The sequence below is a fragment of the Sinocyclocheilus anshuiensis genome, unplaced genomic scaffold, assembly GCF_001515605.1.
Source record: "Sinocyclocheilus anshuiensis isolate Anshui unplaced genomic scaffold, SAMN03320099.WGS_v1.1 scaffold452, whole genome shotgun sequence".
Classification (NCBI taxonomy): domain Eukaryota; kingdom Metazoa; phylum Chordata; class Actinopteri; order Cypriniformes; family Cyprinidae; genus Sinocyclocheilus; species Sinocyclocheilus anshuiensis.
In genome coordinates, this window is record NW_015555719.1 from 286,732 (window position 1) to 301,940 (window position 15,209).

The window sequence follows — 15,209 nt, forward strand, 5'->3', positions numbered from 1 at the left end:
ATGGGGACGATTCTGGCTGGTGCTTTTACAGAAAGACAGAAAATGTTGGCATTACAAGGTAGGAAGTCGTACATGAAACAGATGTCAGTACCAAAAAGGTTGACTAACTGGTTCAGAAGACTTGCGTCTTTCATCTCCTGCAGCACTTCCACTGTCCCCGGATGGCACTGGAGACGGGGACGATTCTGCCTGGTGCTTTTACAGAAAGACAGAAAATGCTGGCATTACAAGGTAGGAAGTCGTACATAGATGTCAGTACCAAAAAGGTTGACTAACTGGTTCAGAAGACTTGCGTCTTTCATCTCCTGCAGCACTCCCACTGTCCTCGGATGGGACTGGATATGGGGATGATTCTGGCTGGTGCTTTTACAGAAAGACAGAAAATGTTGGCATTACAAGGTAGGAAGTCGTACATGAAACAGATGTCAGTACCAAAAAGGTTGACTAACTGGTTCAGAAGACTTGCGTCTTTCATCTCCTGCAGCACTTCCACTGTCCTCGGATGGCACTGGATATGGGGACGATTCTGGCTGGTGCTTTTACAGAAAGACAGAAAATGTTGGCATTACAAGGTAGGAAGTCGTACATGAAACAGATGTCAGTACCAAAAAGGTTGACTAACTGGTTCAGAAGACTTGCATCTTTCATCTCCTTCAGCACTTCCACTGTCCTTGGATGGCACTGGAGATGGGGACCATTCTGGCTGGTGCTTTTACAGAAAGACAGAAAATGTTGGCATTACAAGGTAGGAAGTCGTACATGAAACAGATGTCAGTACCAAAAAGGTTGACTAACTGGTTCAGAAGACTTGCGTCTTTCATCTCCTGCAGCACTTCCACTGTCCTCGGATGGCACTGGAGATGGGGACCATTCTGGCTGGTGCTTTTACAGAAAGACAGAAAATGCTGGCATTACAAGGTAGGAAGTCGTACATGAATGTCAGTACCAAAAAGGTTGACTAACTGGTTCAGAAGACTTGCGTCTTTCATCTCCTGCAGCACTTCCACTGTCCTCGGATGGCACTGGAGACGGGGACGATTCTGCCTGGTGCTTTTACAGAAAGACAGAAAATGCTGGCATTACAAGGTAGGAAGTCGTACATGAATGTCAGTACCAAAAAGGTTGACTAACTGGTTCAGAAGACTTGCGTCTTTCATCTCCTGCAGCACTTACACTGTCCCCGGATGGCACTGGAGATGGGGACGATTCTGGCTGGTGCTTTTACAGAAAGACAGAAAATGCTGGCATTACAAGGTAGGAAGTCGTACATGAATGTCAGTACCAAAAAGGTTGACTAACTGGTTCAGAAGACTTGCGTCTTTCATCTCCTGCAGCACTTCCACTGTCCTTGGATGGGACTGGAGATGGGAACGATTCTGGCTGGTGCTTTTACAAATTATATAACCATGAAGCTTCAAGTTAATCTCAAACAGTTCAAATTTAGGAAATGAACAAAAAGGTCATATTGGTCAAGCTGTGACTGTCTATGAATCTGAAAATTATATAATTTCATTAGTCCAATTCCAGTCCTCGTGCAAACCTACAATTTTTAGGTGTTTACCCTGATGCAGCAATATTGTTGTTCAATTTTAATCGTACTGTAGTGGGCGTTGATGCCCTCATGATGGATGGCTGTTTAGGTCTCACAAGTGCCTGACAGGAACTTAACGTTACAATTTTGCACTTTTGGAAATTTGGCATTATGTTTCACACTATAATCAATATAAATATTTCATAATATTGTTCATTTCCAAACACTTAGTAATGTAGACTTAATAACCATTAATTTGAAATTGGTCTGTGCAATCTAGAACTTTTATTTTTATAGCTTTGTGAAAGTAGACACAAAACAACACATATATGAAAGTTGTGGGGGCTCTTATTTTGTAATTCCACATCAGAAAGTCCTGAAACGGCGCAGCTGACACTGTGGCAAAGTGTACTCTCAGTCTGAGGTGGAACTGGTCTGTGCAATCAAGAACTTTTATTTTTATAGCTTTGTGAAAGTAGACACAAAACAACACATATATGAAAGTTGTGTGGGCTTTTATTTTGTAATTCCAGATCAGACAGTCCTGAAAAGGTGCTGCTGACACTGTGGGAAGGTGTACTCTCAATCTGAGGTGGAACTGGTCTGTGGAATCTAGAACTTTTATTTTTATAGCTTTTTGAAAGTAGACATAACAGCATATATATGAAAGTTGTGGGGGCTCTTATTTTGTAATTCCACATAAAACAGTCCTGAAACGACACTGCTGACACTGTGGCAAGGTGTACTCTCAATCTGAGGTGGAACTGGTCTGTGCAATCAAGAACATTTATTTTTATAGCTTTTTGAAATTAGAGACAAAACAGCATATATATGGAAGTTGTGGGGGCTCTTATTTTGTATTTCCACATCAGACAGTACTACTCTCAATCTGAGGTGGAACTGGTCTGTGGAATCTAGAACTTTTATTTTTATAGCTTTTTGAAAGTAGACATAACAGCATATATATGAAAGTTGTGGGGGCTCTTATTTTGTAATTCCACATCAGACAGTCCTGAAAAGGTGCAGCTGACACTGTGGCAAGGTGTACTCTCAATCTGAGGTGGAACTGGTCTGTGCAATCTAGAACTTTTATTTTTATAGCTTTTTGAATGTAGAGATGCAGCAAGCGTATATTCTTGCTCTTATTTTGTAATATGAGTATTGGAGGGCTTTTATTTTGGTATTCAACATCAGACAGTTACGGACTGTGTGTTGGGAAAAAATCACGTTCGCTGGAAGAGGAGCACTGCATCCAGATCAGTTCTCTGACGGTTTTACCGTAATAGGCAGTTTATGCGCGACCCTCGAAATAACGTGGCGGCTAGATTGACCGTGCTTTTCGACTTGGCGGCTGGCTTGACCGCAGTGCTATTTGGTCTCTTTACGATCGGATATCTTTATTGGCTACTGAAGTGCCGGCAAATGTTTGAATAATAATTGAAATTGTGGGCGTACTCAGTAACGAACTATGATTTAAAAGTAACGAAGTAGATTATTTTGCTTAATTTGTACTTAAGTACAAGTAAAAGTACAGCTCTAAAAATATACTAAAAAAAGTACAAGTTCACGAAAAAACGACTTAATTACAGTAACGTGAGTAGTTGTAATTCGTTACCCCCACCACTGGTCACTGAGGATGAAGAGACCACTGCATCATCCGGTCCAGATGAGGCAGTAAGAGGTGGAGTGATGGAGTGTCTCATCAATGGCACTGGACCATTTCCAGGATGCTGCCGTGGACTTCTCCATCCTCACTGCTCACACCAGTCTACAGACATTTCAGATCCTGCAAAGCTGCACAAACACAATACAAAAGCAGTCATTTTAACAGCACAATGTCATTTGATTTTACTTTATATTTTTGTTTCAGGTTTTCCCTTTTTTCCACAAATGCTGCTGTCACCTGCTCCACCACAAAAGCTCTGTATCAAATGCACATATATCAAGAATCAGAAAAGTGCTATGATAACTCTGTTTGAAATTACAATAATTAAAATAAACTACACCTTAATATTTAAAAGATGTTTTATTCATGTGTATAGTGTACTCACTCAAAACATTCAACATTACTTCATCAGTCACTCTGCAGCGGATAAACACACGTGTGTCTCATCTGTCCCTGTAACATCCAGCCAAGACTGCACAAACACAATACAAAAGCAGTCATTTTAACAGCACAATGTCATTTGATTTTACTTTATATTTTTGTTTCAGGTTTTCCCTTTTTTCCACAAATGCTGCTGTCACCTGCTCCACCACAAAAGCTCTGTATCAAATGCACATATATCAAGAATCAGAAAAGTGCTATGATAACTCTGTTTGAAATTACAATAATTAAAATAAACTACACCTTAATATTTAAAAGATGTTTTATTCATGTGTATAGTGTACTCACTCAAAACATTCAACATTACTTCATCAGTCACTCTGCAGCGGATAAACACACGTGTGTCTCATCTGTCCCTGTAACATCCAGACAAGAGTCAAATTTCCTTTGCAGTGTTGACAACAGTTGACAACAGTGAATTCTACATAATAGCCCACATACATCACTCACTCAGATGTCTGTTCATGTTGTGATATTCTCATATGCAATTCTTTTAGAATATTTTCCTGTCTCATATTAAATAGAGATTTAATCGTCTTTAAGATGTAAAAGGTTTATGTAAATTAACTTTGGTGACGTACGTGTGCTTACTGGAGCTCCGCTGTTCGCTATATGTAATAAAACATGTTTTTACAGATACAAATCACAAATCTACTGTAACGTTACTGTCTAGCGTCTTACACCTTAAGCAATTAAACAGTTTATTATACAGCAGCTCAACAAATATGATTTTAACACAAGGAACCGTGTTTTTGGTTTGTATTACCCACATTTGTAAACACCCTCGTCGCTGTTCTCCTTCACGTTCGATGATGACGTATTGATCTCCCGTGGCCTCCTGGGATAGAAAAGTGTCCATCGATGAGCACTTCAGAATCTGGGCTGAAGCAGTAGGACATCCGGGGATTTCTCTTCTTCTTCTTCATGTGTTTTATGGCGGTTTGGCAAACCAGCGAAAGAGGTGCATTACCGCCACCTACTGATCTGGAGTGTGGAGTGTGCATAAATTTGGAAGAAAGAAATACAGATAATTTCAGCGGATTAATGATACTGAAAGATCCGGTTTCAAGTTTCATCACTACCTTATACTCTTCCTTCCTTCTTCTTGTCAGATGTGTTCCATTTTCACTGTCAGTTGCAGATGCGTTACTCCAGCTTTTCTTTCTTTTTCGATTTTCTACTATACTCCATTCATTATTTCCATTCCCGCCTTCATCCGCGTCAAACACTTCATCCTCCATTTCCGGATCACTTCCGGAATCTACGCCACTTCCTACCATGCACTCTCCAGTCACAGATCAGCTGTTGCCAAACCGCCTCCCAAGGAGGACTCTTCCGCCGACCCCGAACACAGTTCAGCAACCTCCCGCTGCTTCTTCTTTGGTTGCTTTTCAGTTAAAAGTGAACAGTATCGCCACCACGAGGTAAAGGACCCGGGGATTTCTCGCCTACTCTTTTTTTTTTTTATACTGCGGTTTCGGACATACTAATCTGTTCACATACTCTTTTCCCCCTACTTTATAGTAGGTAAGTAGGCATATTAGAATGCAAATTAAGTATACGTATATCCGAATCTCACGAGAATTAGTGCAATTCTCGCCTACTCTTTTATGAATACTGAGGATTCAAACATACTTATTTGCTCGCCTCTGCGTTTTGCCTACTATATAGTAGGAAAGTATGCCATTTCGGACGCAGCCTATGTGCTCTCTATAAGAAAATATTTTAATCTAAAAGTTCTTACACCAAGAGCTATTTTATAAAGTGTCAAATCTGTTACCACAATATCAAAAGGAAAAAACAGATTTTTTAATTGATCACACTTTGTGTTATTTAAAAGTCTTTTAATCATGATTTCATTAGTGCCATGTGCTCTTAGCATTTATGCTAGCAAGTGGAGTTTTTGGCAAAAAATAAAGAAAATTGTCAATTCTGTTACTGTCAAACTCTGTTACCAAGGTAGAGTAACAATGCTGACAATGCAGTAACAGAATTGACAGTCCATCTGACAATTGTCAATTCTGTTACTTTACAATTCTAACTTAAAGGGTCAACTCTGTTTATAAACTATTTTCACAAAAAACAATACATTTGTTGTTTAAAATCCTAATGAACATTATTGATTTATTTTTGCACCTTTATAATATTTCAACAACATTTATTTTTTTAACTGGATATTATAATATATAATACATTTTCAGATGAAAAATATTTGCTCCAAGTGGACGGTTCTGTTAAGACATAGGTAATTTTTTAATTTTAAAGGTATGCATAGGTGAAATATTATCTCAGTTTCAAGTGATGAAATGTAAGGACTGTTTGTCTAATGAAACAAGAAGGATTTTTCCTGTTATGATTTATTGTTATTTCTACACATTGGCTAATTTGTCCGTAACAGAGTTGACAAACAATACATAAAGACATCTGGTTTTTCATTAAAAGTAAAAAAAAGGAAGTAACTTGTGTTTGGCAAGCACTGAATTGTTAAAATTAAATATGTTTTCAAAAAGATACTGAAAAAAAAATCTGTTAGTGAAAAGTTTTTTTTTCTTAACTTTCTGCAATGCCAAATGTATCTCCAATTATAGAATCACCCTCATGAATCAGACACCGCTTCTGCGTCTCGGAGCACGTGATATATTATAAGGAGTAACGATCAGTTTTATGAAATGTAGTGAAGTAAAAAGTACGATCTTATGCTTTGGAATGTAGTGAAGTAAAAGTAAAAGTTACTCAAAATAAAACTACTCAAGTAAAGTACAGATACTTGAAAAATGTACTTAAGTACAGTAACGAAGTAAAACTACTCCGTTACTGTCCACCACTGAGAAAAGGTCATTATTTGTTATACTTATTTAAAAAACATTTCTAAAGGTTGCAAAAATGAGGAAATATTAGAACATCTTTGACTGTTTTGTTGTGTATGAGTGTTTTGTTGTGTATGAATGCATGCTACTTCAAACTGCCACAGTACACAAACTTTATATTAGGTGTGCTGAAAAAGTAGGAGGAACTTTGGAAGAAATAGCCTCTTCTTTCGACTTATTTTAAATAATATTTCTATAGTTCTCAAAACTGGAGTTTCTGAGAAATTTCTTGACTTTGAACTCCAAATTGCTATGGTAAAATGTTTTTATACACCGATCACGCATAACATTATGACCACCTTTCTAATATTGTGTTGGTCCCGCTTTTGCTGCCAAAACAGCCCTGACCCATCGAGGCATGGACTCCACTAGACCCCTGAAGGTGTGCTGTGGTATCTGGTACCAAGATGTTAGCAGCAGATCCTTTAAGTCCTGTAAGTTGTGAGGTGGGGCCTCCATGGATCGGACTTGTTTGTTCAGCACATCCCACAGATGCACAATTGGATTGAGATCTAGGAAATTTGGAGGCCAAGTCAACACCTCAAACTCGTTGTTGTGCTCAAACCATTCCTGAACCATTTTTGCTTTGTGGCAGGGCACATTATCCTGGTGAAAGAGGCCACAGCCACCAGGGAATACCGTTTCCATGAAAGGGTGTACATGGTCTGCAACAATGCTTAGGTAGGTGGTACGTGTCAAAGTAACATCCACATGGATGGCAGGACCCAAGGTTTCCCAGCAGAACTTTGCCCAAAGCATCACACTGCCTCCACTGGCTTGCCTTTCTTCCATAGTGCATCCTTATGTTCCCCAGGAAAGCGACGCACACACACCCGGCCATCCACATGATGTAAAAGAAAGCATGATTCATCAGACCAGGCCACCTTCTTCCATTGCTCCGTGGTCCAGTTCTGATGCTCACGTGCCCACTGTTGGCACTTTCGGCGGTGGACAGGGGGCAGCGTGGGCACCCTGACTGGTCTGCAGCTATGCAGCCCCATATGCAACAAACTGCGATGCACTGTGTATTCTGACACCTTTCCATCAAAACCAGTATTAACTTCTTGAGCAATTTGAGATACAGTAGCTCGTCTGTTGGATCGGAACACACGGGCAAGCCTTCGCTCCCCACATGCATCAATGAGCCTTGGCCACCCATGACCCTGTCGCCGGTTCACCACTTTTCCATCCTTGGACCACTTTTGATAGATACTGACCACTACAGACTAGGAACACCCCACAAGAGCCCTTGTCAAATCCAACCTTGCCCAATTTTCCTGCTTCTAACACGTCAACTTTGAGGACAAAATGTTCACTTGCTGCCTAATATATCCCACAAACTAACAGGTGCCGTGATGAAGAGATGATCAGTGTTATTCACTTCACCTGTCAGTGGTCATGATGTTATTCCTGATCGGTGTATAAAGGGAGCACATAGTATAGGAGCTCCCTTATAAGAATTGGTTGTTGATTTTTTACTTATTAGAATGCTTAATTTTACAGTTTTATGACTCTATAAGTGAAATAATAGCATGCTCCTTAAAAATGATACAGTAAAATGTTTTCCTTTGATGTATGTATAGAAGATGGTAAATTACTTATAAGAATCAACTTTTTTTCCTTTTTTTTAAATTAGATTACACCTCTCTATAAGTGTAATGGGGCCGACGAGACGTGAGGCATGAGGATCCATGTGCAAGCTTTATTTATAAACACTGTCAGAACACAGGCAGGGTCAAACAATGGCAAACTGGTATGGTACGGGCAAGACACAAGAATAATCCAAGAGCAGACGAGGGTCTCCGATCAGCAAACGACATCCAGAGGGCTAGACAGAGAGAGATAATCCAGGTACACGGTAATAGTCCAGGCAGGGGCAAACAGAGTCCAAACGACAAGACGAGAGAGAGATCCAAGGCAGGCTATAAACTTCAGGGCAGGTAGAGTGTTGTGTCCGCCATTTTGCGATCAGGCTCCGCTGTCGCCGCCATCTTGTGAGCGTACTCTGGAACAGCCGCCATTTCAGTCACAGACACTGTGTTCTTCCTCCATGACACCCACAGTAAACAAAGAGCCAACAATCAACAAAGTATAATCCATAAACTGAGCGAGTGACGAACATGGACCCTTGCATCTAAGCTTAGACCTAAGAGGTTGATTAATGCCATCACAAAAAAACTCTATCAAAAGACAGTCCGGTAAATCTGAACAGTGCGCGATTGCTAAAAATTCTCTAATATAGTTCTCAAGCGATCGCGGGCCTTGTTTAAGGGCTAATAATATTATTGCAGTGTCCATACCTGGCCATTGTCCACTTGAACAGCTGCTGGATCCTTGTGTGGCCGAGTATTCTGTAATGGGGCCGATGAGACATGAGGCGTGAGGATCCTTGTGCAAGCTTTATTTATAAACACGGTCAGAACACAGGCAGGGTCAAACAATGGCAAACTGGTATGGTACGGGCAAGACACAAGAATAATCCAAGAGCAGACGAGGGTCTCCGATCAGCAAACGACATCCAGAGGGCTAGACAGAGAGAGATAATCCAGGTACACGGTAATAGTCCAGGCAGGGGCAAACAGAGTCCAAACGACAAGACGAGAGAGAGATCCAAGGCAGGCTATAAACTTCAGGGCAGGTAGAGATCAGACAAGAGGAGAAAACAGGCTAAGATCAAAACACGGGTGAACAGACTATGAGCAAGACTAAACTAAACTTTAACTCAGGAAACACGGAATGGCTTGGTAAAGCAGCTAACACTAGGAGAGTGATAAATGCAGAACAATACTCGGCGACTAGAGCAGGATCTGGGTAGGTGTTATATAGTGTGTGTAATGGCTTTCAGGTGCGCGTGTGATTGGTTACAGCTGTGTGCAATCAGTGCAATGGATGATGGGAAATGTAGTCCAGGGCATAGTGTAGCAGTCTGTGTAGTGTGAGAGTCCATGTAGTGAGCGGGTGACCTCTGGTGGTGAGTGAACGGAAGTTCATAGACCGGATTTGTGACAATAAGCCTCTGAAGTGAAATAATGGTACTTTTCTTTAGTTATCAAAAATGGGGTCTTCGTTGGATTCTAACGTGTAATGACCCATATCTCGAAAATGCTGCAGTAAAATAGTTCCATATAAGGTGTGCATATGGGATGCCCCATGTACTAACTGATCATTGGTTTCTTCTATTTATTAGAAAATGGGGTCTTTATAGGCCTCTGAAACAGAATAAATTAACATTTCTGCAAAATGCTATAGTAAAATGTTTTTATATGAGGTATGCATATAGTATGGGACGTCCCATATACAAACTGATTTTTGCTTTTCTCTGCTTATTAGAAACGGGATCATTATAGCCCTCTGAAGTGCAATAATGTGTCATATCTAAAAAATGCTGCAGTAAAATGTTTTTATATAAGGTGTGCATATAGTATGGGCCGTCCCATATACAGACTGATTGTTGGTTTTCTCTACTTATTAGAAATGGGTTCTTTATAGCCCTCTAAATTGCCATATGGTCCCATATTAAAAAATGCTGCAGTAAAATGTTTTTATATAAGGTGTGCAGATAGTATGGGACGTCCCATATACAAACTGATCATTGTTTTTTTCCCCTACTTATTAGAAATGGGGTCTTTATAGCACTCTTAAGTGTAATAATGTGTCATATCTCGAAAACGATGCAGTAAAATGGTTTTATAGGAGGTGTGCATATAGTATGGGATGTCCCATTTACAAACGGATTATTGGTTTCCTCTGCTCATTAGAAATGGGGTCTTTATAGCCCTCTAAAGTGTAATAATGTCCCATATCTCGAAAACACTCCAGTAAAATGTTTTTATATGAGGTGTGCATATGGTTTGGGATGTCCCATAGAGGAACTGACTATTGGGTTTTTCTACTTATTAGAAAAGGGGTCTTTATAGGCCTCTGAAATAGAATAATGTCACACTTCTCAAAAATGCTCCAGAAAAAATTGTTTCAAATGAGGTGTGCATGCAGTATGGGACGTCCCGTATAAGACCTGACCATTCATTTTTTCTACTTATTAGAAATGAGGTGTTTATAGCCCTCCAAAGTGTAATCATGTGTCATATCTCAAAAATGCCGCAGTAAAATGGTTTCATATGAGGTGTGGAAATAGTATGGGACGTCCCGTATAAGAACTGACCATTGTTTTTTTCTACTTATTAGAAATGGGGACTTTATAGCCTTCTAAAGTGTAAGAATGTGCCATATCTCAAAAACGCTGCAGTAACATGGCTTTATAGGAGGTGTGCATATAATATGGGATGTCCCATGTAAGAACTGACCATTCATTTCTTCTGCTTATTAGAAATGAGATCTTTATAGCAGTCTAAAGTGCAATAATGTCCCATATCTCGAAAATGCTGCAGTAAAATGTTTTTATATGACGTGTGCATATAGTATGGGACATCCCATATACAAAGTGATTATTGGTTTTCTCTACTTCATATCTTGAAAATGCTGCAGTAAAATGGCTAAATAGGAGGTGTGCATATAGTATGGAATGTCCCATGTAAGAACTGTCCATTCATTTCTTCTACTTATTAGAAATGGGGTCTTTATAACCCTCTAAAGTGTAATAATGTCCCATATCTCAAAAATGCTGCAGTAAAGTTTCGTATGAGACGTCCATATAGTATGGGATGTCCCGTATAAAAACTGACCATTCATTTATTGTACTTATTAGAAATGGGGTCTTTATAGCCCTCTAAAGTGTAATAATGTGTCATATCTCGAAAACGATGCAGTAAAATGGTTTTATATGAGGTCTGCATTTAGTATGGGATGTCCCGTATAAGAACTAACCATTAGCTTTTTCTACTTATTAGAAATGGGGACTTTATAACCCTCTAAAATGTAATAATGTGTCTTATCTCGAAAACGCTGCAGTAAAATGGTTCCATATGAGGTGTGCATATAGTATGGGACGTCCTGTATAAGAACTAAGCATTAGCTTTTTCTACTTATTAGAAATGGTGTCTTTATAACCCTCTAAAATGTAATAATGTGTCATCTCGAAAACGCTGCAGTAAAATGGTTTCATACGAGGTGTGCATATAATATGGGATGTCCCGTATAAGAACTGACCATTGGTATTTTCTGCTTATTAGAAATGGTGTCTTTATAGCCCTCTAAATTGTAATAATGTGTCATATCTTGAAAATTCTGACGTAAAATTGTTTCATATGTGGTGTGTATATAGTATGGGACATCTCATATACAAAGTGATTAATGGTTTTCTCTACTTATTAGAAATGGTGTCTTTATAGCCCTCTAAAGTGTAATAATGTGTCATATCTCAAAAATGCTGAACTAAAATGGTTTCATATGAGGTCTGCTTATAGTATGGGACGTCCCGTATAAGAACTGACGATTGATTTTTTCTGCTTATTAGAAATGCCGACTAAAAACACATCTGTTCCATCTTTATTTGACCCTCTAACTCTAGCACTTTCTATTCTATTAAACCATTGGCTTTTTCTACTTATTATAAATGGGGTCTTTATAGCCCTCTAAAGTGTAATAATGTGTCATATCTCGAAAATGCTGCAGTAAAATGGTTTTATGGGAGGTCTGCAGATAGTATGGAACAGCCCATATAAGAGCAGACTATTGGGTTTTACTACTTATTAGAAATGGGGTCTTTATAGACCTCTGAAATAGAGTAATGTCCCATATCTAAAAAATGCTGCAGTAGAATGGTTTCATATGTGGTCTGCATATGGTATGGGACACCCTGTATAAGAACTAACCATTAGCATTTTCTACTTGTTAGAAATGGGGTCTTTATAGGCCTCTGAAGTAGAAAAACGTCCCATATCTCAAAAACGCTGCAGTAAAATGTTTTTTGAATGAGGTGTGCATATAGTATTGGACGTCCCTTATAGGAACTGACCATTGTTTTTTTCTACTTATTAGAAATTAGGTCTTTATCACGCTCTAAAGTGCCATATGGTCCCATATCTCAAAAATGCTGCAGTAAAATGGTTTCATATGATGTGTGCATATAGTATGGGACGCGCGGTATAAGATCTGACCATTGTTTTTTTTCCTACTCATTAGAAATGGGGTCTTTATAGCCCTCTAAAGCACCATATAGTCCCATATCTCAAAAATGCTGCAGTAAAATGGTTTGATATGAGGTGTGCATATAGTGTGGGACGTCCCATATAAGAACTTACCATTAGCTTTTTCTGCTTATTAGAAATGGGGTCTTTATAGCCCTCTAAAGTGTAATAACGTGTCATATCTTGAAAATGCTTGTAACACCAAACCAGCAGAGGGAGCCCTCGCCTGAGTATTGACTGTTAGCACTCCCTCTGCTTTCTCTGCAACCACTTCCTGTTTAGTGGCCATATTAACCTGGCCACCACATGACTACTTTGCGAAGTATTGCCAGTTTATCCTGCCTTACCAAGCGTTTGTATCTCTGCCTTCTTACCACGTGTATGACCTGTTTATCTGTTTGTTTTGACTTCTCTTTTGGATTACCCCTTTTGCCTGTTTGCCTGGTTGGACTGCCTTACTGTGTTTTTGACCTCATTGCCTGTTTTTACTGACCCTGAGTTTGGTTTTGTTGAATTGCTTCAATAAACATCCGCATATGGATTCTTCCTCGGCTTCCGCCTCACCCTCATTACAGAATACTTCGCCTACTATGAATCCAGCGGAAGTTTCTCAGCTCCAAGCGGCATTTGCTTATCAGAGAGAACTGCTAAAGAGCTATCAAGAGCAGCTCAACAAACTGCAATCGGCAAACGATCATTTAACCCACTATATTCGATCGCTTCCTTCGGCCACACCACCAACGGTAAGACTGGCGTTGCCAGACAAGTTTGATGGCTCTGCAGGACAATGTCGTGGTTTTATCCGTCAAGCCCGCATTTATGTTGAAAGCCAGAGAGATCAGTTTCAATCTGAAGCAAGTAAATGCACTTTTCTGATGTCACTATTATCTGGTAGAGCGATCGATTGGGCTGCAGCGGTTTGGGAGACAGATTCACAGTTTTGTTCATCCTTTGAATATTCCCTACAACTACTCAGAGATGTGTTTCAATATCCCGAGGGGGGCAAGGATATTTCCACACAATTGTTACACATGTTTCAAGGCAACCGTACCGATGCAGATTTCGCCATTGAATTTAGAACCCTTGCCGCTCAAAGTGGATGGAATGATGTTTCTCTGAAGGCTGTTTTCCTCACTCATAGAGGAATTTCATCGAGCCAGGCCCGACCGTCCAGCATCACGACCACGGGGACGCCCACGCAGAGCGCCAGGAGTCGCTCCTAGAGCGGGGGGTTCTGTAACACCAAACCAGCAGAGGGAGCCCTCGCCTGAGTATTGACTATTAGCACTCCCTCTGCTTTCTCTGCAACCACTTCCTGTTTAGTGGCCATATTAACCTGGCCACCACATGACTACTTTGCGAAGTATTGCCAGTTTATCCTGCCTTACCAAGCGTTTGTATCTCTGCCTTCTTACCACGTGTATGACCTGTTTATCTGTTTGTTTTGACTTCTCTTTTGGATTACCCCTTTTGCCTGTTTGCCTGGTTGGACTGCCTTACTGTGTTTTTGACCTCATTGCCTGTTTTTACTGACCCTGAGTTTGGTTTTGTTGGACTGCTTCAATAAACATCCGCATATGGATTCTTCCTCGGCTTCCGCCTCACCCTCATTACAATGCTGCAGTAGAATGGTTTCATATGAGGTGTCCATATACTATGGGACGTCCTGTATAAGAACTGACCAATCATTTATTCTACTCATTAGAAATGGGGTCTTTATAGCCCTCTAAAATGCCATATGGTCCCATATCTCAAAAATGCTGCAGTAAAATGGTTTAATAAGAGGTGTGCATATAGTGTGGGACATCCCATATAAGAACTGGCCATTAGCTTTTTCTACTTATTAGAAATGGGGTCTTTATAGCCCTCTAAAGTGCAATATGGTCCCATATCTCAAAAATGCTGCAGTAAAATTTTTTTATATGAGGTGTGCATATAGTATGGGACATCCTTTATAGGAACTGCCCATTGTTTTTTTCGGTAACACTTTAGAATAATGGTCCATTGTTAACAAGTAACTATGCAGGAAGTAATAGGTAGTACTACATTAACACTTAACTTAATACTATTAACTAATAGAGAAGCAAGATTAACTAATCAGTAAGTAGTAGCAAATTTAGGACAAAGGTAGTTCCTTATTAGATGTTTGATAAACTAATTCAATCACTTCCTAATTATTAACATTTTTAAATGAATTACTTTTATTATTATTTTATGTTTTGTTTTTTGTTTTGTAGCCGACTTTTTTGGGGGATATCATATTCATAAATTAGTTTCCACAAAGAACCCAATTGTTCACTTTTAAGACGTTACTGTTGTGATTAGTAATTAATTGGTTATTCTTTATTAACATAGTTACTTGTTAACAACGGACCATTATTCTAAAGTGTTACTGTTTTTTCTACGTATTAGAAATTGCGTCTTTATAGCCCTCTAAAGTGTAATAATGTGTCATATCTTAAAAAAAAGCTACAGCAGAATGGTTTCGTATGAGGTGTCCATAAACTATGGGACGTCCTGTATAAGAACTGACCAATCATTTATTCTACTTATTAGAAATGGGGTCTTTATAGCCCTCTAAAATGCCATATGGTCCCATATCTCAAAAATGCTGCAGT

General features: G+C 39.5%; 1 protein-coding gene across 1 annotated transcript in view; it reads right to left on the reverse strand.

Annotated features, from left to right (window-relative positions):
• The window catches only part of LOC107672352 (flocculation protein FLO11-like), a 4,565-nt gene extending 2,942 nt beyond the window's left edge, over positions 1-1,623 (reverse strand). The window contains exons 1-7 of the mRNA XM_016465504.1: positions 1,600-1,623; positions 1,300-1,386; positions 1,132-1,218; positions 964-1,050; positions 796-882; positions 450-536; positions 109-195 (exon numbers count right to left, since the gene is read on the reverse strand). Of these exons, the coding sequence (XP_016320990.1) occupies positions 109-195; positions 450-536; positions 796-882; positions 964-1,050; positions 1,132-1,218; positions 1,300-1,386; positions 1,600-1,623 (546 nt within the window). The remainder of the gene's footprint in view (positions 1-108; positions 196-449; positions 537-795; positions 883-963; positions 1,051-1,131; positions 1,219-1,299; positions 1,387-1,599) is intronic.
• Positions 1,624-15,209: the final 13,586 nt, after the last annotated feature.